General features: G+C 49.0%; 1 protein-coding gene across 3 annotated transcripts in view; it reads right to left on the minus strand.

The window, feature by feature from the left end:
* Positions 1-24,340, minus strand: part of PTPRN (protein tyrosine phosphatase receptor type N) — a 92,483-nt gene that overhangs the window by 8,898 nt on the left and 59,245 nt on the right. For all 3 annotated transcript variants that reach the window (XM_075609598.1, XM_075609597.1, XM_075609599.1), the window contains 3 exons: positions 2,836-3,048; positions 2,292-2,501; positions 727-874 (listed from right to left, as the gene is read on the minus strand). In XM_075609598.1, the coding sequence (XP_075465713.1) occupies positions 727-874; positions 2,292-2,501; positions 2,836-3,048 (571 nt within the window). The remainder of the gene's footprint in view (positions 1-726; positions 875-2,291; positions 2,502-2,835; positions 3,049-24,340) is intronic.

A 24,340-nucleotide genomic window follows, 5' to 3' on the forward strand; every position in this document is an offset into this window, starting at 1 on the left:
CCTTTATAGGTACAGCTTAGACCGAACTCACACCTAAAGAAGAGACTTGTAAGACTTTTAAAAGGTTATGGGGATGGTTAATCTATTATTATATTCTCCGAGACCTACTGTATGTAGCTACCACAAGACTAACAAAGCCTTATATATTTTTTACTTTGTCTGTCTCGTGTGTCTAAGTGTATGTATATCTGTCGACAGTATGTCCATCTGTCGTTGAGTACACCTATAAGTACTATCTGTGTTTATCTCACTGTGTATATACCTATGTCTCTATCTTAGGCCGGGTCCATGGTCAAAAAGGCAGCGCTGACCCGCGCTGAGGCCCCATCATCCCTACTGAGAGCGGCTTTAGATGGCGCTTCCGCATGCTTCCGCAGGCGTGCGGAGGCGTGTGGAATTGCAGCCGACCGGAAAAATTTAATTTTTCGCGCTAAGGGAAGCGGAGGGCCGGTCACGTGACCGGCAAAAGCCAATGGCACTCCGTGACGTCGGTGCCGTGACGTGGCGCGCTAGCCCCGCCTCGCACCCGCCTCACAAGCGCGCTCGCTCACGCTCATGCCAGGACACAAAAAAGCGCCTTCTTGAGCAGGAGAGCATGAGCGTCAGCACGGCTCAGCGCGGTATTTTTTGCCGTGTCCGAGGCCTTACTCTGAATGTACCTAGAAGCCTTGTCTATGCTTGTCTATACCCGTGTATGTCTGTGAGCTGGGAACAAGGTGAACTCACAGGGCACATAATCCGGGTTCCGATTCTTTTTCAGGTTGGCATCATTCTTGGCGATGGAGCAGGTGCTGGACTCGGTCTGATCTGCACACAGCGTCTGCCACTCCTTGGCCAGACGGTCTCTGTTCCTCAGGTGATCCTCCATGTATGCCTGCAGAAGACACGCACTGGGAGTTTAAACTATCGCCTCCTCCTAGCCAAGGTCTTTGGGATGGGAAATGTAAAAACTGGCTTAATGTGTCATTTCAGTGGGATCTTTTTTATTTTCACGAATAAATGAGATTGAATGTGCACTTCCTGCGCAATACAAAGTGACATCACACAAAAGAAACCAGCTAAAGTTAGTGAAACCTCTAACTAGCTTCAGTTAACTACTGTCCCGGCTAAGCTCATTCTAAAGCTTGCCGGGAGCTGGTCGGGATCGTAGCGGGCTAGCCGCGGGTCCATTCTCCATTTAAAAACGGAGTTTCCCGCGCGGCGGCCGCTTCAATAGATAAGCGCTAATGGCGCTTACTATTGAAAGCGCCCGAGGCGCAGAAAAACCGGCCGAAACCGGCCCGGTTTCGGCCAGAGACGCGCTATTTTAAAACTGCGGTGGCGGCCGGGCTGACTCTAATGCGGCCGCCACCGCAGTTTTAAAATAATTACAACATTATCTTGAAAAACAATAAAACATTGTTTGGAGAAGTCATGTGTGCGCGTGCCTATCTGTAGAGATGGGCACATTTTGGGGGCAGATTTGGATCCGCCTCGGATCGTCCAGTTCCATTGGTCCGTGGATTTCCAAAGATCAGTCTCCAAAAGGCTTATCCACTATGGACTCACACTGCTAGAGCTGTGGCTTAGAAAAGCCGTGGTTGTGGGTTCTAGATCCTTTTAGGTCTCACACCATTCCAGTCATTGGGTTGGTGCCTTAGGCTTATCAACTCTATGTAGTTGGTATGAAAATCCTTCAAGGAAGTGTGGGACGGGTCTCATTTAAATTTATTTTGCAAAGCCATTAGCATAGCTCGCGGCCGAGTACCTCAGGTGTACTCCATTGTCAGCACAGGCATATCTCCCTAATTTATATGGAGGGATGTTTGAGGAGATGTATATCCTATATATCTGGACGATCCGATGGTTGGTGCCAGGAGAACATGGAAATCATTACCAGTTCAGACATTACATCTGCCACCCTTCACTAGATAGGATGGGTTGTTTCAACGGAACGAAAGTGACATGATCGTCCCAGCCTTGGCCTAGGCCAGCATTTATGAGTAGGAGCTGGACGGCTGGAATTTCTATTGAGATGAGCGGATTTTTCCTTTTAAATTTGTAAGTGCATTACTTACCGGTCAGCTTGTAATATTAAAGATGGTATTCCACTATTGGCAGTTTTTCCTTTGGTTTACATTAGACAAATCGGTTTATTCACATTTATGCAAACACATGCTCACATACACATCAGTGCCTGGAAGATTATGGGGGCGGCCTTCACCCAGCATTTCACGTTCTCTTCTGCGCAAATGTACGCACACACACAGGGACACAAACGTTCACTCTGCTCCAGAGCAGGGTTCACTTACCAGGATCATGTGGCCAGTGGAGATGTCCATGTTGGACTGGACAGGCTCTTCACACCAGGACGGGGTGCTGCTGTGGGAGCTTGGGCTGGGCTGTGGCACGTCACTGAACTGCGAGGACACGCTGCTAACACGGGAGTTCTCAGCAGCTGCGCCGGTAGCCTCAGTGCGGCTGAAGAGGGATTTCCCTGCCATGTGCTGTCTGCACAGATCCTGAACTCAATAAGGGAGAGAGTCAGTGAACACTGGGTCGATATCTGTCTAAAGGCAACATTCAAGTTTGGGTGTGTATTATTTTAACCACCCACGGAAAACAAATATGGTGCACTATAAACATGTAGTATGTGACATTGCTCGCCTAGATAACGGCATATCCCACTATACAGTAACACAGAACATGTCTCCATTCCCCTACCCACCCATAGCTCCTTCTTGCAAGGAGCAAAGGGGTTAAATTACTGGCATGAAATTAAGACTGTTTACTTGATAGTGATCTGATCTCCCAGAATCCTTTACATACCAAGACCCAGAACCGGACAAAACCCACCTGATACTCAAATGTGGAATCGCCCGCTCCTTCTGGCCCCAGCGCAGCCAGGCGCTCTTTCTCCCGCTGCTTGGCATGCTGGCGCAGGCAGAAGATGACAGCCGAGGCGATGACCATCCCGGCAATGCAGGCCAAGGCGATGAAGATGAGTAGAACAAAGCGGAAGGTGTCTCCGAAGTGCGTGGTGCGGGGAAAGGTTGTGACATTGTTCCTCTGATGGAGGAAAGGGACACAGAGTTAGAGAGAGAGGGACAGACTCGTGTAACGTGACTGGATAGGTGAATATGGTCGGGGTAGGGAGAAGGGTGCAAGTAAGGGAGAAAGGCACCGGCTAAGGAATAAGGTACAGGGTAGAGGCAGGATAAATGTACTGTATGTGTGTATTATATCATCTTTATTTATATAGCGCCATACAGGTACATAGCACCTTATAATACACGTGACATAATATTATAACACAATGGGAATAAGCAAAAACACAATAATATAACACAGTGGAAATAAGCGTGTAAGACATAAAACAATAAGAAAAGGAGCCACTGCCCCGAGGAGCTGACAATCTAAGTGGTAAGTGGAGAGAACTTACAGAGACAGTAGGAGGGTGTTCTGGTAATTGTGTCTGCAAGGGGCCACGGTCAGTGCATATGACATGTATAGTATCAGCCAGAGGAGGTACCCGTTAGCGCGATCGGCATGTTTAGCTTACAATACAAGGCGCATTTAGCGACAAATTGTTTATTGACTCAAAGAATTTGTAAACTATATACCAAAAATGAAACGACGGACAATTACAAATATCACACATTATGTATTTATTGTGTAGGCCGATGTAGCAGTGACCCGGGCTGAGCGTATAACTGAGAGCAAGATTGGTCTGACCGCTCATCATGGATCCAGTCCTCATATAAAAAGGAACCAAAATATAAATTCCGAAACAAAGGTGCATAGGAGGAAGATTTAATATACACAGCGCTGATCCAAGTAGGATCAACAAGAAGGGAATAAAGTGCGCGCTGTCCCACCAATCTCTGTTGATTCCAAGCGTGGATGGTGATCCCTCTGCTGCTCCTATTCTCCCGTGATCGACGGGATAAACCAGGACATATAAAACAAAGAAAGGGCGCAAAAAAGGAAAAACACGAGTCCCAATACAATAACATTTATAAAAGGGACTAAATGACACTTACATAATAAAATAGGACCATGTAGATCCGGTCATCCACACATCCGAAAGGACACTGCCACGAGGGTCGGGTAAAGAATCCCACAAGCTCACAGTCCAAGGTAGAAACTGGAATACAGTCCAACCAGCAAGTTGTTTGAAGCGGTTGATGTAATTGGAGTTGACGTCCTCGTAGAGACAGGGGGATGTAAGCTTCCAGACGTCCGTCGTCAAGGCGTCACGTAATGACCTCACCTCAACGCGTTTTGCGTCAAATGACGCTTCATCAGGGGTACGATGAAGAAACGCGTTGAGGTGAGGTCATCACGTAGCTACGTGACGACGGACGTCTGGAAGCTTACATCCCCCTGTCTCTACGAGGACGTCAACTCCAATTACATCAACCGCTTCAAACAACTTGCTGGTTGGACTGTATTCCAGTTTCTACCTTGGACTGTGAGCTTGTGGGATTCTTTACCCGACCCTCGTGGCAGTGTCCTTTCGGATGTGTGGATGACCGGATCTACATGGTCCTATTTTATTATGTAAGTGTCATTTAGTCCCTTTTATAAATGTTATTGTATTGGGACTCATTGTGTTTTTCCTTTTTGCGCCCTTTCTTTGTTTTATAGGATCAAAAATATCCTCTATATAGTTGCACTCAATGTAATTGCACAGATATATAGGACAACAGTGGTCCAGCAGGTAATTTGTCTGCAGAGACTGTCAGATAGACGTCAAGATCAGTAATTAAACTAAAACAATAACATTTTATTACATCAAAAAATAGAGTGACCTTGTGATATTAACTATATCTGACAGCCTCTGCAGACAAACTACCTGCTGGACCACTGTTGTCCTATATATCTGTGCAATTACATTGAGTGCAACTATTTGGAGGATCTTGTTGATCCTACTTGGATCAGTACTGTGTATGTGAGTGTATAACTGTCAGCAGCTGTAACACTTCCCCTTTCAAAGCCTTGCTTTGCTTGTATCCCCTCTGGCAACAAACAGGTTAAAAGGTCCTACAAGTAATTATTTGAATATCAATACTATAGAAAAACAAATACGCCAGAACACACGGCACAAGCTTCGGGAATGGCAAACAAATGTTCTCCCTTTTACTTCTATTTACTAAAAAAACAACCTTGCAGACGCCATCCTCCGACGCGTTTCATGATGTCATGTTACTTTCTCAGAGGGTAACAATGCATCAGATGAGGGGATGGTGTATGTATGGGTATTTTTCTGCCCCTGACATATTTTTCTACTTTTTTTATAGACAAAATATTTTTGCCATTTAAAGCGCGTTCTCTGAGGGGCTGGAGCCGCAGGCGGGAGTGAGCTAATGGTAAAGAGTTTGATATCAGTACAAAATGATAAATGGGACGAGAAAGTACCGGGAATCTTACCACGGACACATGGGATGAGAAAGTACCGGGAATCTTACCACGGACACATGGGATGAGACCGGGAGTCTTACCACGGACACATGGGATGAGACCGGGAGTCTTACCACGGACACATGGGATGAGACTGGGAATCTTACCACGGACACATGGGATGAGACCGGGAATCTTACCACGGACACATGGGATGAGACCGGGAATCTTACCACGGACACATGGGATGAGACCGGGAATCTTACCACGGACACATGGGATGAGACCGGGAATCTTACCACGGACACATGGGATGAGACCGGGAATCTTACCACGGACACATGGGATGAGACCGGGAATCTTACCACGGACACATGGGATGAGACCGGGAATCTTACCACGGACACATGGGATGAGACCGGGAATCTTACCACGGACACATGGGATGAGAAAGTACCGGGAATCTTACCACGGACACATGGGATGAGACCGGGAATCTTACCACGGACACATGGGATGAGAAAGTACCGGGAATCTTACCACAGACACATGGGATGAGACCGGGAATCTTACCACGGACACATGGGATGAGAAAGTACCGGGAATCTTACCACAGACACATGGGATGAGACCGGGAATCTTACCACGGACACATGGGATGAGAAAGTACCGGGAATCTTACCACGGACACATGGGATGAGACCGGGAATCTTACCACGGACACATGGGATGAGACCGGGAATCTTACCACGGACACATGGGATGAGAAAGTACCGGGAGTCTTACCACGGACACATGGGATGAGACCGGGAATCTTACCACGGACACATGGGATGAGACCGGGAATCTTACCACGGACACATGGGATGAGAAAGTACCGGGAGTCTTACCACGGACACATGGGATGAGACCGGGAGTCTTACCACGGACACATGTGATGAGAAAGTACCGGGAGTCTTACCACTGTGACAGGGTCATTGACTCCGTGTATGTGAATAGGAGATGGCAGTATGCATGCTATCCAGTAAACGAGGGGTTAACTCAGCTTGTCAAGCAGACCACAGGTGATTTGAATTAAGCTCCTTCACCTGCAAAAACAGGAAGAGGAAATACCTCTGGGGCGGCAGTCTCTCTCTCTGAGGCATAGAGGGAAGACAGAGGAGTGTTAAGACAGACACAAGCTGCCCAAAGCGATCCTGTCCCAAGAGGGAAGAATAAAGCTCCCAGGTAAGGAGCCAACTGCGTTTGCTGTTCTTTATTGGGCTGGAATAGGTTAGCTAGCCAGCCAGATAGTTAGCCTGCACTTTTGTTTAGCTAGTACCCCGACCGGGGCTAGGATTTGGTTTCGTTTCAATTTTAAAGGGACAGTGTACCCATTGTTTAGTTACCGTTTTTGGACAAATAAACCCATCAGCATTATTTCACCGGAAAAGACGTGTTGTCTCCTCACTTACCACGACCATCCTGCCACACGTGGTGTCAGAAGTGGGATGTCGAACACCCTGTAAAAGGGGCGGAGCTACAGATTGCGTCTGGTGGAAACTGTCCACGCGGTAGCTGCCACTATGGAGGACGTTGTGAAGGCCTTAGTACACAGCACCGCTGTCCAGCAAGAAGCTAACAAACAGGGACAGGACAGCACGGCTGCACAACGCGAGACGAACCGGTTATTTGCAGCCCAGCTTGATGTTGTTGCAGACACACAGAAGCAGCTGATTGAGCAGCTGGCCCAGATTAAAATGAGCTTGTCAAGTATGGCCCCGACGCGGCCCGTCCAGGCGAACGAGTGCCTACAGAAAATGACGCCGCACGATGACGTCGAGGGATACCTCAGGTCCTTTGAGCGAATCGCTTCCCGGGAAAGGTGGGCCCGCTCCAAATGGGCTGGGATTATCGCACCCTTTCTACAGGGGGAAGCCCAAAAAGCGTATTGTGACCTTGACGAAGAAGCCGCAGCAGACTATGACTGTCTGAAAAGCGAAATCCTTGCAAGGATTGGTGTGACTCCAGCAGTTTGTGCACAGAGGTTCCATAAGTGGAAATACCAGGAACAGAAGTCGCCCAGATCCCAGTTATGGGATTTGATTCAACTAGCGTCCAAGTGGCTAAAACCAGAGGAACATAGCCTGGCACGGATCCTTGAGATGGTGGTGTTGGACCGCTTCATTCGAGCGTTACCCCAGGACCTTCAACAGTGGGTGGGACAGGGAGATCCCCTCTCTTGTGATGCCATGGTAGGCGCAGTGGAGCAGTTTCTGGCTACCCGTGAACTGTCACGCCCCACTCGCACCAACTACAACCCACGTCCCAACACGAACAGTAGAGGCCAGCGCTGGCGCCAGGACCCACGACCGTTCGCACGATTTGAGCGGGTGAAAGAAAACCCGGATAGGGATAGAAACTCTAAATTTCAGAAAGGGTTTCAAGAACGAACTGGGCCAATTGTTTGTTTTGAGTGTGGGGAGACGGGGCATATTAAGGCTCACTGCCCACAGTTGTCTGAGTGTAAGGAATCCGCTCCACGGTTTACTGGTTACCTTACCTTGCAGACCGGTGCAGTTCTGGAACAGCTTTCCTGAGGTTTGCTGCAGCCTGGATTCACTCAAAGCAATACACACTCCCTCTGGTATCTACTGCAGCTGTGCAGCCTTTCATTGAATACTATACTTGCATTCACTCATTAGGGGCAGGACCTTCACACCCCCGCCGGGGATTGGCCCGCTGGCCTTTAAGTATTGCTTGCCCATAATGCTCCTTGCCAAGCATAGTCCTAACTGGATGTCAACTGTTTTGCCACAAGCTCTCGCTTGTTTTCCTTTGCTGATACCAGGTTCCGCCCTGCGTCCTTCAGCTTCCTTCAAGCCGCTTGTTCTCCAATGCTGATTCCAGGTTACGTCCTGCATCCTTCAGCTCCCTTCAAGCCGCTTGTTCCCTTATGCTGATACGGAGGTATTCCCTGCGTCCTTCAGCTTCTGTTCCCCTGTGCTGAAGCAGAGGTTTCGTCCCTGCGTCCTTCAGCCTCCTGGATTCCTGCACTAAAGTAGAGGTTCGTCCCTGCGTTCTGCAGTCTCCTGGATTCCTGCACTGAAGCGGAGGTTTCCCTGTATCTACAGCTTCCTGGTTCCTGGGGCCTACTCTTTCCCTAATATAGAGAGGCCGTGTCCTGGTTCCTGCGCTGAAACAGTGGATTCCCTTGCCCGCTCAGGACTTTTGCGTTGTAGCACTGGTGCACCCGTGCAGCAAGACGGTGTGCTATTCTGGTCTGCCTACCATCTCCTGTGACCAGCACCATGGGCCATGGTCGTCGCTCGCGCAAAGGCCAACCCCGCGCTCCTAAGCTAAAGCGGGTCTCTCCTATCTCCTTATTGCCGAACTCCTGCATGGACAATGTTATCCTGATGTCTCCTGTTCTGACCCTGGCTTGTACAACGACGACGCTGTCTTCTCCAATCCTGATCCTGCGACATATGACTACGAACTGCGCAATCCGGATCAGCCTGCGCGGTCTCAGGTCGGTGCTTTTACAACCCCACCTCAGCCTCGCGGTCCGACCCTGGTTTGTGGCGAGCAGAACCCTGACAGTATGCTCGGCCCTACAAACTCGGACCCCGCTGAGGTGTGGGTTGGTAAGTTTTTTCCTAAAAACCTGTCCCAGCCTGTAGACCAGTCCCAGTTTGAGAATAATTATTTGTGCGATATAATACCTCTGATGGAAGATCCGTTTATGTTGGAGGGCTTGACTCCCTTGCAAAAGAAATGCCGTAATAATCTGGTTTATAAGGCTTACTGCCTCAGAGACTTAAAACAGTATCTGGCCAGTGTTTTGGCCATTGCTAACATTGCTTGCTCCCCTGATTCCCCTTTAACTGGGGAGGAGCTGAGTCCTGTGGAACTGGTCAACGCCTGTAGTACACTCAATGCCCTGGCTTTATCTTTGGACATTCCTATAGTATTCCCGGAACCTTCCGTCATGGTGGCTCTCGCTCACGAGACGCTGCATTTACTTTCCCGTGCATTGGATGATTGCTTGTTAAAACAGGATCGTCTCTTAGCCGCTCACGCCGTCGTTTGGCGGTATCCCTCGGCTACCAGTCCTGTTGCTAAACCGGGGGACGTATCTCTCTCTCCGGGAGATGACCAAACAGAACTATTACCAATATCTCCCAACGTAGCAACTGCCACAGTCCCAAGCTCTGATTGTATGTCCGGGTTCCCTGACACTAATGATATGTCTACATTAACCCCTGCCGATCAGTCCTGTGAGGTCCCCTTGGAGAACACATATGTGTCACTAACTAACACTAAGGTTCTTGTATCAGAGAATAAGTCCCTTAGTTCTCCTATTTCTAGCTTTGAATCCCTCTCTCTAGGTCTTGAGGGTTTTCCAGCTTTAAATTCTGCTAGACAGTTCTGTGCGCTTTCCCCGTCAGAGAAAGAATCCCTAAGTTCTGTTCCCAGGGTTATTTCTGTATTAACCTCTGTGGGGCAGCTCTCTGAGTTTCCTTTGGTAAATCCCTGTTCTCTGTCAGCCACGGTCACGCCCCTAGCTTCAGACGAGAGATTCCTGCGCTCTTCTAATACAGAGAAAAGGTTACCTATGTATTACTCTCAGGCATTGTCTGCATTAACCCCTGTAAATTCTTGCTGCCTCCAAGTTAATGCCTTCGTTGTAGCCTCAGAGAATGAGTCCACAAGTCAGACAGCAGAGGTTGCATTGAGGGATTCCCATAACCGTACGGAGTCTCTAGATATTCTTTGCTATAAATCCCCTGCTTCAGCTCAAGTTTCCGCAGTTTCGTCTCCGGAGACTTCGGCTAAAGTTCTGGTTCCTGTTAAATGTATTCAGGAGTCAGGTTTTTCCCTAAGCTTAGTCGCAGAGTTCCTTCTCCCGGGTATTTCACTGAACCAGCCTGTCGCCCACATAGCGGTGATCCCTGCTTCAGCGCATAGTTCCCACATTATGGAGTCTGCAGTAAGTTCTGGTTTCCCAGACATTCCTTACCAAATACCTACTTCAGAGACCAGTGCAGTTATGATTAACCCCCATGTACTGTCTGAGTTCTCCTCCTCTTTAAGCTTAGGGTTAAAGGCATACAGTAGTCTGTATGTCTCTCCTGGGGTTCATATTATGTTCCCAGGAATGTTTGCTGACGCACGGTTTTCTCCCAAAAGTGACGCTTTTCCATATAGATTAGTAAAAAGCTTGCACACTCTTTCCCTTTTCGCTGAATTGTGTCTTTCTAGTTTTGAGACTCTGAGAGGTAATGATTCTCCTTCTGATTCTGAAGCTCTTCCTACAAGGAGTATCCTGTCTGGGGGTCCCCCTGATTTCTCTCTCCAGGCTAATTCTCCAGGGATCAGCATATCTGTGGTCACTCCCTTAGTACTGTCTGAGGTCACCATGCATATATTACAAGTCCTGGGGTTTAACTCTGAGCTGTTTAGCTGTCCTGCCTTTGCTGAAACCCAGTCCCTCAGTACTGTGTCTAAATATGCCCCAGCAAACATGGGGTTACTCTGGGAAGAAATTAAAACTCCTGTCTTAAAGGGTATTTTTTCTCACATGTCCAGCAAATCTAGAACCTCAGTAATTGTTTCTAAGTCACTTATCAATACATCTGATTTTTTCTCTAATCAAACCCAGACACCCTCGCTATCGGTTAGGAGTCCTGTGATCAGAGATTTTGCACTAGAAAACACACCAATTCATGTTTTTGTCAGGTTAGGTACCCCTGTGGTTATGGCCATTGCAGTTTCGGAAAAGACTCCTTGTACTCCTAAGGTGCCTGTCATTAAGAGTTTTCATAGTTCATACTTGCTGCTTGTTGATTCTCAGGGCCCGGTCACTGAGGTACAGACTTCAGCTTCTGATGTTAGCTTCCCTCCCACCACTACCCTGGCTCTGCCTTTTTCTCAAGCTACTGATTTGAAGATCCCAAGGACTATTCCTGATTCACTGACAATATTATCTCCCAATGAAGATTTCCCAGTATTGGAGAGCTCTACTGTTGTTTGCTTCTCTGCTCCTGCTAAACCATGGTTTTGTCCCTCGGAATTTTCGGTTGCCCCTGTTATTTCCTCTCAGTTGGAAATACTCTGTACGTATCCCAAGATTTCGGTCCCTATGCCTGGTTTACTGCTTGCCTTGTCACCTTCCATACCAATACCGGGAGATGCTTCTAACCAGCCTATACCCTTACTAACCATTACTTGGGAGCCTTCTAGAGGAAAAATTCCTCGCAAATTCCAACATGCAGTGGTCAGCCAAGACTTTTTCTGTTACAAAGTTTCTCCTGGTGTATTCGATCAACTATCAGGGCCGCTGATCCTAGATTCAGGTTTCTTTATTAAGGACTGGGCTTTCAGTGGGGGTTCTTCTACCGTTTTTGCTCTGGAACTCTCTGGTTCTTCACAGCCCTGGATTTCCAAGACATTTTGCGAGGCAAGCCATGTACCAAGGATGTTTCCTCCATCAATCTTATATCCTAGAACTGTACTCACCAAAGAACTGCTCGTTTACGGATGCCCTTTCTACCTAAAGAATTTTAGGAACAACTCAATGTCCCCAAGGCCCATGGATGGTCCTGTCTGGCCACAGTTCTCACCGGGGGTGGGGGTACACTAAGGACTAATCATGAGTCTCTGGAGTACGACTCTAGCCCCAATCCTAGACGGTTCAGCAACAATTCCCGGGCCTCCAACTCTATGAGTGCTCATGTTCGCCCGGAGGTCTCGCGTGAAGGGGGGGGTACTGTAAGGAATCCGCTCCACGGTTTTCTGGTTACCTTACCTTGCAGACCGGTGCAGTTCTGGAACAGCTTTCCTGAGGTTTGCTGCAGCCTGGATTCACTCAAAGCAATACACACTCCCTCTGGTATCTACTGCAGCTGTGCAGCCTTTCATTGAATACTATACTTGCATTCACTCATTAGGGACAGGACCTTCACACCCCCGCCGGGGATTGGCCCGCTGGCCTTTAAGTATTGCTTGCCCATAATGCTCCTTGCCGAGCATAGTCCTAACTGGATGTCAACTGTTTTGCCACAAGCTCTCGCTTGTTCTCCTTTGCTGATACCAGGTTCCGCCCTGCGTCCTTCAGCTTCCTTCAAGCCGCTTGTTCTCCAATGCTGATTCCAGGTTACGTCCTGCATCCTTCAGCTCCCTTCAAGCCGCTTGTTCCCTTATGCTGATACGGAGGTATTCCCTGCGTCCTTCAGCTTCTGTTCCCCTGTGCTGAAGCAGAGGTTTCGTCCCTGCGTCCTTCAGCCTCCTGGATTCCTGCACTAAAGTAGAGGTTCGTCCCTGCGTTCTGCAGTCTCCTGGATTCCTGCACTGAAGCGGAGGTTTCCCTGTATCTACAGCTTCCTGGTTCCTGGGGCCTACTCTTTCCCTAATATAGAGAGGCCGTGTCCTGGTTCCTGCGCTGAAACAGTGGATTCCCTTGCCCGCTCAGGACTTTTGCGTTGTAGCACTGGTGCACCCGTGCAGCAAGACGGTGTGCTATTCTGGTCTGCCTACCATCTCCTGTGACCAGCACAATGGGCCATGGTCGTCGCTCGCGCAAAGGCCAACCCCGCGCTCCTAAGCTGAAGCGGGTCTCTCCTATCTCCTTATTGCCGAACTCCTGCATGGACAATGTTTATCCTGACGTCTCCTGTTCTGACCCTGGCTTGTACAACGACGACGCTGTCTTCTCCAATCCTGATCCTGCGACATATGACTATGAACTGCGCAATCCGGATCAGCCTGCGCGGTCTCAGGTCGGTGCTTTTACAACCCCACCTCAGCCTCGCGGTACGACCCTGGTTTGTGGCGAGCAGAACCCTGACACTGAGCCAATGGAGTGTGCATATGGTTCTGTGAAGTCTGAATTTTGTGGAGTGGTGGGTATGACCCGCGAGGGAAAACGTACCCACAACTTCCTCACCACGGTGATGTTAAATGGAAAACCAGTCTCCGCACTGGTAGACTCAGGGAGCAATATTAACTTGGTATCCGGGAAGTTGGTTAAGCCTCTCCGGTTACCCCAGTGTGAGAAGTTGCGGGTATTATGTGTACATGGGTGTACGCTTCCGTACACCACGACTCTGATAAAAGTAAAGGTCGAGGGGCAAGTCATCGAAACTATGGCAGCAATTGTACCAAAGTTACCCCATTCCCTAGTGTTAGGCTGTAATTTCCCTGGTTTTGACACCCTGATCAGAGGACAGCTCACCTTGAACAATCCTACTCCAGATGAGCTTTTTCCGTTTACAGACCCCGAATTAGTCGCCGAGGTGTCTAAAACCCCTAAGTCAAAACGAGAACGTAGGACTGGAAAAAAAAGAGGTACACCCCCACCCCAGTTAGCACTGTTTACTACTCCTAACGGAGAGAGACCAGAGGGAGAAGAGTTGTCCGAGACAGGGCCTGTTGATGCTCAGGTGTATGAGTTACCCGTGGAGGTAACCGACCAAACTCCCGATGAGGAAGGTTTTGGAAATCTAGAACTGTCCCTAACTAACTTTGGTAGAGAACAGGCTAATGATCCCCAGTTGAAAAATGGGTTTAGCCAGGCGGTAGAAGTTAATGGGGTCCCGGTAGAAGGAACCACAAAGGAATCCTATCCATATTTCTATATTAAGAATGATTTGTTATACCATGTGAGCCAAGAGGAGGGCCAAGAAATAGAAAAATTGTTAGTATCCAGTTCATTAGTGAGGAAGGTCCTAGAGCTAGCACACTCTCATTTGTTGGGGGGTCATCTGGGCGTAGAGAAGACACAGCAAAGAATCCTAAAAAGGTTTTACTGGCCAGGGATATATAATGCAGTAAAGAGATTCTGTGCCTCTTGTCCCGAGTGTCAGTTGACAGCCCCCCGACCAAGTTTGAGGGCCCCATTGATCCCTATGCCTATTATTGAGTTCCCATTTGAGAGGATTGCCATGGATATAGTGGGTCCCTTGGAGAAATCTGCCAAGGGTCATCAGTACATTCTGGTGATCCTAGACTATGCCACTCGATATCCAGAGGCACTACCTTTACGTAACACTTCCTCCAAAGCTATAGCTAAGGAATTGTTACAGGTATTTTCCCGACTCGGGATACCGAAAGAAATTTTGACAGATCAGGGTACCCCGTTTACATCTAAGCTTATGCGAGACTTATGTGTAGAGCTAAAAATACAGTCCCTAAGAACCTCTGTGTACCATCCGCAAACGGACGGACTGGTAGAACGATTTAATAAGACGTTGAAGATGATGTTGAGAAAGCTGGTCGCTAGTGATGGGAAGAACTGGGACACCTTGTTGCCTTATCTCTTGTTTGCTATCCGAGAGGTACCACAGGCCTCTACAGGGTTTTCCCCATTTGAACTCCTGTATGGGAGACGCCCAAGAGGGATTCTGGATAGCCTCAAAGAAGAGTGAGAGCAACAAGCTGTGCCAGGGAAAAATGTCGTCCAATTTGTGGAAGATTTGAAAGACCGTATTGCGCATATTACCCCCATAGTCAGACAGCATCTAGAAGAGGCACAGAGGGCCCAACGGAACCTTTACAACAGACAGGCTACGGTTCGTAACTTCCGACCAGGGGACCGAGTAATGGTCCTTGTTCCCACGGCCGAAAGCAAGCTGTTATCACATTGGCAGGGGCCATATGAGGTTCTAGAACAGGTCGGCCCGGTGAATTATAAAATTCGACAGCCAGACCGGAGGAAGGTAGAGCAGATCTATCACATAAATCTATTAAAATCCTGGAAGGATAGAGAGGTATGTCTGTCCGTAGTAGCTAACGAATCCAGGAAAGGGGAGGAACCACTTGTTCAAATATCGGCAGAACTTACGCCTGAACAACACAGAGAAGCTGTAGATTTGGTAAAGAGGAATAGAGATGTCTTTTCCAGCGTACCAGGGAAAACTAGGATGGTTTCTCATGATATCGTCACCAAGCCTGGGGTAGTCATTAAGATAAGACCTTATAGAATCACAGAAGCTAGAAGAGGGGCTATTCAGTCAGAGGTAAAGAAAATGCTAGATCTAGGCATAATTGAGGAGTCCCATAGTCAATGGTCCAGCCCTATTGTCTTGGTACCTAAGCCAGATGGGACAATACGGTTCTGTAACGACTTTAGAAAAGTAAACGAAGTCTCGAAGTTTGATGCCTATCCTATGCCACGGGTAGACGAGTTAATTGAGAAGTTGGCGAGGGCACGTTTTCTAACCACTTTAGATCTTACAAAGGGTTATTGGCAAATCCCCTTAACAAGGTCAGCAAAAAAGAAAACGGCCTTCTCCACACCTGATGGTCTATTTCAGTATACTGTTTTACCCTTTGGTCTTCATGGGGCGCCTGCAACCTTCCAAAGGTTGATGAATAAGTTGCTACACCCACACTCGAACTACGCCTCAGCGTACTTAGACGATGTTGTAATTCATAGTCCAGATTGGGACTCACATCTAGTAAAGGTTGAAGCAGTGTTAAGAACCTTTCGGGAGGCGGGTCTTACAGCCAATCCAGCTAAATGTTCAGTCGGCCTAGCAGAGGCAAAATATCTTGGCTATGTTGTGGGAAGGGGGACAGTAAAACCCCAGCTCAATAAAGTTGAGGCCATTGAGAGTTGGCCCCGTCCCCTTAAAAAGAAACAGGTTAGGACGTTTCTGGGCATTGTAGGTTACTACAGGCGATTTATACCCCATTTTGCAACCCGGGCTGCACAGCTTTCAGATCTAGTAAAGGCAAAGGCACCTGATGTTGTAAAATGGAACGGTAATGCGGAGACCGCATTTGTAGACCTACGCACAACGCTCTGTAGTCACCCAGTCTTGGTAGCCCCGGATTTTAAAAAGGAGTTTTTTTTGCAAACGGACGCCTCCGAAGTAGGTCTCGGAGCAGTACTGTCCCAGTTTGTAGGAGAAGAGGAACACCCGGTCCTCTATTTAAGTCGCAAATTGTGTCCCCGCGAACAAAGATATGCCACAGTGGAAAAAGAGTGTCTGGCTGTAAAGTGGGCAACAGACACATTGAAATATTACCTTTTAGGCAGGTCTTTTACGCTCATTACAGATCACGCACCACTACAGTGGATGCACAGAAATAAAGAAAAGAACTCGAGAGTTACCCGTTGGTTCCTGTCGTTGCAACCTTTTAACTTTACGATCCAACATCGGCCAGGCATACTGCACGGTAATGCTGATGCACTCTCTAGGGTGCACAGTCTCGGTGTACGGGCTGCTCCACTCAGTAACGTTACGCTGGGAAGGGGGATATGTGACAGGGTCATTGACTCCGTGTATGTGAATAGGAGATGGCAGTATGCATGCTATCCAGTAAACGAGGGGTTAACTCAGCTTGTCAAGCAGACCACAGGTGATTTGAATTAAGCTCCTTCACCTTCTTTAAAAACAGGAAGAGGAAATACCTCTGGGGCGGCAGTCTCTCTCTCTGAGGCATAGAGGGAAGACAGAGGAGTGTTAAGACAGACACAAGCTGCCCAAAGCGATCCTGTCCCAAGAGGGAAGAATAAAGCTCCCAGGTAAGGAGCCAACTGCGTTTGCTGTTCTTTATTGGGCTGGAATAGGTTAGCTAGCCAGCCAGATAGTTAGCCTGCACTTTTGTTTAGCTAGTACCCCGACCGGGGTTAGGATTTGGTTTTGTTTCAATTTTAAAGGGACAGTGTACCCATTGTTTAGTTACCGTTTTTGGACAAATAAACCCATCAGCATTATTTCACCGGAAAAGATGTGTTGTCTCCTCACTTACCACGACCATCCTGCCACACGACGGACACATGGGATGAGAAAGTACCGGGAATCTTACCACGGACACATGGGATGAGAAAGTACCGGGAGTCTTACCACGGACACATGGGATGAGAAAGTACCGGGAATCTTACCACGGACACATGGGATGAGAAAGTACCAGGAATCTGACCACGGACACATGGGATGAGACCGGGAATCTTACCACGGACACATGGGATGAGAAAGTACCGGGAGTCTTACCATGGACACATGGGATGAGAAAGTACCGGGAGTCTTACCACGGACACATGGGATGAGAAAGTACCGGGAGTCTTACCATGGACACATGGGATGAGAAAGTACCGGGAGTCTTACCACGGACACATGGGATGAGAAAGTACCGGGAATCTTATCACGGACACATGGGATGAGAAAGTACCGGGAGTCTTACCACGGACACATGGGATGAGACCGGGAGTCTTACCACGGACACATGGGATGAGAAAGTACCGGGAGTCTTACCACGGACACATGGGATGAGAAAGTACCGGGAGTCTTACCACGGACACATGGGATGAGAAAGTACCGGGAGTCTTACCACGGACACATGGGACGAGACCGGGAGTCTTACCACGGACACATGGGATGAGACCGGGAATCTTACCACGGACACATGGGATGAGAAAGTACCGGGAGTCTTACCACGGACACATGGGATGAGAAAGTACCGGGATTCTTACCACGGACACATGGGATGAGAAAGTACCGGGATTCTTACCACGGACACATGGGATGAGAAAGTACCGGGATTCTTACCACGGACACATGGGATGAGAAAGTACTGGGAGTCTTACCACGGACACATGGGATGAGACCGGGAGTCTTACCACGGACACATGGGATAAGAAAGTATCGGGAGTCTTACCACGGACACATGGGATGAGAAAGTACCGGGAGTCTTACCACGGACACATGGGATGAGAAAGTACCGGGAATCTTACCACGGACACATGGGATGAGACTGGGAATCTTACCACGGACACATGGGATGAGACCGGGAATCTTACCACGGACACATGGGATGAGAAAGTACCGGGAGTCTTACCACGGACACATGGGATGAGACTGGGAATCTTACCACGGACACATGGGATGAGAAAGTACCGGGAGTCTTACCACGGACACATGGGATGAGAAAGTACCGGGAGTCTTACCACGGACACATGGGATGAGAAAGTACCGGGAGTCTTACCACGGACACATGGGATGAGAAAGTACCGGGATTCTTACCACGGACACATGGGATGAGAAAGTACCGGGAATCTTACCACGGACACATGGGATGAGACTGGGAATCTTACCACGGACACATGGGATGAGAAAGTACCGGGAGTCTTACCACGGACACATGGGATGAGACCAGGAATCTTACCACGGACACATGGGATGAGACCGGGAGTCTTACCACGGACACATGGGATGAGAAAGTACCGGGAGCCTTACCACGGACACATGGGATGAGATCGGGAATCTTACCACGGACACATGGGATGAGAAAGTACCGGGATTCTTACCACGGACACATGGGATGAGAAAGTACCGGGAGTCTTACCACGGACACATGGGATGAGAAAGTACCGGGATTCTTACCACGGACACATGGGATGAGAAAGTACCGGGATTCTTACCACGGACACATGGGATGAGAAAGTACCGGGATTCTTACCACGGACACATGGGATGAGAAAGTACCGGGAGTCTTACCACGGACACATGGGATAAGAAAGTACCGGGAGTCTTACCACGGACACATGGGATGAGAAAGTACCGGGATTCTTACCACGGACACATGGGATGAGAAAGTACCGGGAGTCTTACCACGGACACATGGGATGAGAAAGTACCGGGATTCTTACCACGGACACATGGGATGAGACCGGGAATCTTACCACGGACACATGGGATGAGAAAGTACCGGGAATCTTACCACGGACACATGGGATGAGACCGGGAATCTTACCACGGACACATGGGATAAGAAAGTACCGGGATTCTTACCACGGACACATGGGATGAGACCGGGAATCTTACCACGGACACATGGGATGAGACCGGGAATCTTAACACGGACACATGGGATAAGAAAGTACCGGGAGTCTTACCACGGACACATGGGATGAGAAAGTACCGGGAGTCTTACCACGGACACATGGGATGAGACCGGGAATCTTACCACGGACACATGGGATGAGAAAGTACCGGGAGTCTTACCACGGACACATGGGATGAGACCGGGAGTCTTACCACGGACACATGGGATGAGACCGGGAATCTTACCACGGACACATGGGATGAGAAAGTACCGGGAGTCTTACCACGGACACATGGGATGAGACCGGGAGTCTTACCACGGACACATGGGATGAGACCGGGAATCTTACCACGGACACATGGGATGAGAAAGTACCGGGAGTCTTACCACGGACACATGGGATGAGAAAGTACCGGGATTCTTACCACGGACACATGGGATGAGAAAGTACCGGGATTCTTACCACGGACACATGGGATGAGAAAGTACCGGGAGTCTTACCACGGACACATGGGATAAGAAAGTACCGGGAGTCTTACCACGGACACATGGGATGAGAAAGTACCGGGATTCTTACCACGGACACATGGGATGAGACCAGGAATCTTACCACGGACACATGGGATGAGAAAGTACCGGGAGTCTTACCACGGACACATGGGATCAGGATGAAAAAGTAGAAGTTTTAAAGCAATGTCAAGATGACTCTGCAATGTCAAGCGGTGTTGTGTTGCCATGACAATGGCACATCATGTGCTGTCACGGCGCCATCTGACGTCCTGTTGCCATGACAACGGGATGCCCTGTGGTGCCGCGTTGCCATGACAACGCTTCTCTATAACACGTATATCACCTCTATGCTGACGACACACAAATTTACCTTTCAACACCCGACCTTACACCTGCTGTACAAACCAACGTCTCTGAATGTCTCTCTGTAATATCATCCTGGAGGGCCCTCCGCCGTCTGAAACTTAACATGACAAAAACAGCGCTCCTCATACTTCCTCCCAAACCTGGCCCTACTACCTCCTTCCACATTACTGTTGGAAATACCATCATTCACCCAGTAGTCGAAGCACGCTGCCTAGGGGTCACACTCGACTCCTCTCTCACATTCGCCCCTCACATTCAAAATGTCTCTAAAACCTGTCGCTTTTTCCTCTGCAATATTACAAATATACGCCCTTTCCTCTGTTGCTCGAATGCTAAAACTCTGACTCAGGCCCTCATTCTCTCCCGTCTTGATTACTGTAACCTCCTGCTGTCCGGCCTTCCTGCCTCTCACCTGTCTCCCCTACAATCTATCCTAAACGCTGCTGCCAGAATCACTCTACTCGTTCCCAAATCTGTCTCTGCGTCTCCCCTGCTGAAATCGCTCTCCTGGCTTCCTATCAAATCTCGTATCACACATGGAATTCGCCTCCTCACTTTTAAAGCTTTACACTCTTCTGCTCCACCTTACATCTAATACAATACGTACCTCAGAGGCAGGGGGCTTCTCTATAACAGAAAAAAACAAAAAACAAGGGCGCTGTAGCAGACTAAGGTGTATTGTACTAAAAACAAATAAAGATGTATATACATGTAGCCCTGGTAATAAATGGGGCTATAGTTCTATCCTCCTCCTGTGTGTAAACTCTGCTAAGGGCAGATTGCCAGGAGTTGACATTTGTTTTCCCCACTTATGACACTGGGTTGTGTAAGTGAAGGTAGGTCATGTGACCCTGTGTCCAATCAAGAGACGCAGGGGCGGTGCCTACTGGAGGTTACATAAAGCAGTGTCACTTCCTATTTAGTGCACAAGGGACAATTAGAAGTGTTAGTAGTTAAGTGATAGAGTTGGATGAGTAGAGCTGATCCAACTATAGTTTAGTGAGGTGGACAAAGTACCTCACACCCTGCTTAGGGGGTGAGGGAAGAGTTAGCCCCACTCTGGATGCTCTTGATCCAGAGTGGTGGCAGGGAAGACCATCACAAGGGAGAACAGTTGGTGAACTTTACCTGTCGGCTGCTGCTGCTGCCCTAGAGAATAAAGACTGCTGCTTTTAAAGACAAATCCTGTGTGAGACTGGAATCTCTCATCTCGGTGGGGAAACTCTGTGGTAAGGATTCCACCCTGCATTCCTGGGGCTTACTATAGATGGAGGCGCTGCACCATTGAACCAGAACGAAGGCATCCACCCCAGTAACCTGTTCCTGTTATCCCCCATGTCATCGCGGGAGACTCAGGCCCTCCTGTTGCCAGCAGGTATGCACCACACAGAGACACCTAGCCAGACCCCAGAACACCTGAGGGAGGCCGATCTGCGATTGGGAGGGGGAGTAGGGGCTATATACACTGGCGACACACTTTATTCGAGCTCGGCTAGTCCCACGAATTCGGGTATACCCGGGTGTATTGAGGTTTGTGACTGTTTTCTGCCCGAGTGCATTGAGTTATTTTCCGGCAGGGATTGAAGCATTTTATTCCCGTTGGCAGCAATACTGCACAGTACATATATATATACTGCATTACAATTCATGAATTTATGCCATCTGGTAGACACGCGAAGCATTGCAGCCTATTAAATCCTAATCATTATCATTTAACAGATCAGCCGCCCATCAGCCAGGCATGAACCCAGGCTGGGAAGGCAAATGCAACGGGGCTTGTCAGAGGTGAGGAGCGGCGCATTCCAGGTATCTGCCAGGTACATACCGGGTATTTGCTCGAATAAAGTGTGTCGGTGCAGTACCCAATAATATATATCACGTTCAGAGCATTGTAATGTTAAGACAATAAATATGTAGATAAATGTAAGCCAGAAACTATTGCCTGATATGTTGTAGTGTGGCCAATCACACACGCCCGATCTTGGGAGCAGGTGATGCGCTTTTCTCCGGATCAACGGTATTACGTGCAGTCTCCGTAGCGGTCGCTGGAACCGATGATGCAGGCTTCTCTATAACACACACCTCAGAGGCAGGGGGCTTCTCTATAACACACACCTCAGAGGCAGGGGGCTTCTCTATAACACACACCTCAGAGGCAGGGGGCTTCTCTATAACACACACCTCAGAGGCAGGGGGCTTCTCTATAACACACATACCTCAGGGGCAGGGGGCTTCTCTATAACACATACCTCAGAGGCAGGTGCTTCTCTATAACACACATACCTCAGGGGCAGGGGGCTTCTCTATAACACATACCTCAGAGACAGGGAGCTTCTCTATAACACACACCTCAGAGGCAGGGGGCTTCTCTATAACACACATACCTCAGAGGCAGGCGGCTTCTCTATAACACACACCTCAGAGGCAGGCGGCTTCTCTATAACACACACCTCAGAGGCAGGGGGCTTCTCTATAACACACATACCTCAGGGGCAGGAGGCTTCTCTATAACACATACCTCAGAGGCAGGGGGCTTCTCTATAACACACATACCTCAGGGGCAGGGGGCTTCTCTATAACACATACCTCAGAGACAGGGGGCTTCTCTATAACACACACCTCAGAGGCAGGGGGCTTCTCTATAACACACATACCTCAGAGGCAGGGGGCTTCTCTATAACACACATACCTCAGAGACAGGGGGCTTCTCTATAACACACACCTCAGAGGCAGGGGGCTTCTCTATAACACACATACCTCAGAGGCAGGCGGCTTCTCTATAACACACACCTCAGAGGCAGGCGGCTTCTCTATAACACACACCTCAGAGGCAGGCGGCTTCTCTATAACACACACCTCAGAGGCAGGTGGCTTCTCTATAGCACACACCTCAGAGGTAGGGGGCTTCTCTATAACACACATACCTCAGGGGCAGGGGGCTTCTCTATAACACACACCTCAGAGGCAGGGGGCTTCTCTATAACACGTTCCTCAGAGGTAGAGTACTTCTCTAGAACACACACCTCAGAGGCAGGCGGCTTCTCTATAACACACACCTCAGAGGTAGGGGGCTTCTCTATAACACACACCTCAGAGGCAGGGGGCTTCTCTATAGCACACACCTCAGAGGTAGGGGGCTTGTCTATAACACACATACCTCAGAGGCAGGGGGCTTCTCTATAGCACACACCTCAGAGGTAGGGGGCTTGTCTATAACACACACACCTCAGAGGCAGGGGGCTTCTCTATAACACACACCTCAGAGGCAGGGGGCTTCTCTATAACACACACCTCAGAGGCAGGGGGCTTCTCTATAACACACACCTCAGAGGCAGGGGGCTTCTCTATAGCACACACCTCAGAGGTAGGGGGCTTGTCTATAACACACATACCTAAGAGACAGGGGGCTTCTCTATAACACACACCTCAGAGACAGGCGGCTTCTCTATAACACGTACCTCAGAGGCAGGGGGCTTCTCTATAGCACACACCTCAGAGGCAGGGGGCTTCTCTATAGCACACACCTTGAGGCAGGGGGCTTCTCTATAACACACACCTCAGAGGTAGGGGGCTTCTCTATAACACACATACCTCAGAGGTAGGGGGCTCTATAACACACATACCTCAGAGGTAGAGTGCTTCTCTATAGCACACATACCTCAGAGGTAGAGTGCTTCTCTATAGCACACACCTCAGAGGCAGGGGGCTTCTCTATAGCACACACCTTGAGGCAGGGGGCTTCTCTATAACACACACCTCAGAGGCAGGGCGCTTCTCTATAACACACACCTCAGAGGTAGGGGGCTCTATAACACACATACCTCAGAGGCAGGGGGCTTCTCTATAACACACATACCTCAGAGGCAGGGGGCTTCTCTATAACACACACCTCAGAGGCAGGGGGCTTCTCTATAACACACACCTCAGAGGCAGGGGGCTTGTCTATAACACACACACCTCAGAGGCAGGGGGCTTCTCTATAACACACACCTCAGAGGCAGGGGGCTTCTCTATAACACACACCTCAGAGGCCAGTAGCAAAGGATAATATTTTGAGCAACAATAACAATATGCTAATTCTCTATCTCCCGGCTCTTCATCTTGCCGCCCATGGACCAAATCTGCCCTGTGAAGGGCCCGGGACTGTCTGCCCTGTGAGGGGCCCGGGACTGTCTACCCTGTGAAGGGCCCGGGACTGTCTGCCCTGTGAAGGGCCCTGGACTGTCTGCCCCTACTCATTTCATTGCCGCGTATCATTCCGAAGCTCACT

Source organism: Ascaphus truei, chromosome 7 (genome assembly GCF_040206685.1).
Source record: "Ascaphus truei isolate aAscTru1 chromosome 7, aAscTru1.hap1, whole genome shotgun sequence".
Taxonomy (NCBI): Eukaryota; Metazoa; Chordata; class Amphibia; order Anura; family Ascaphidae; genus Ascaphus; species Ascaphus truei.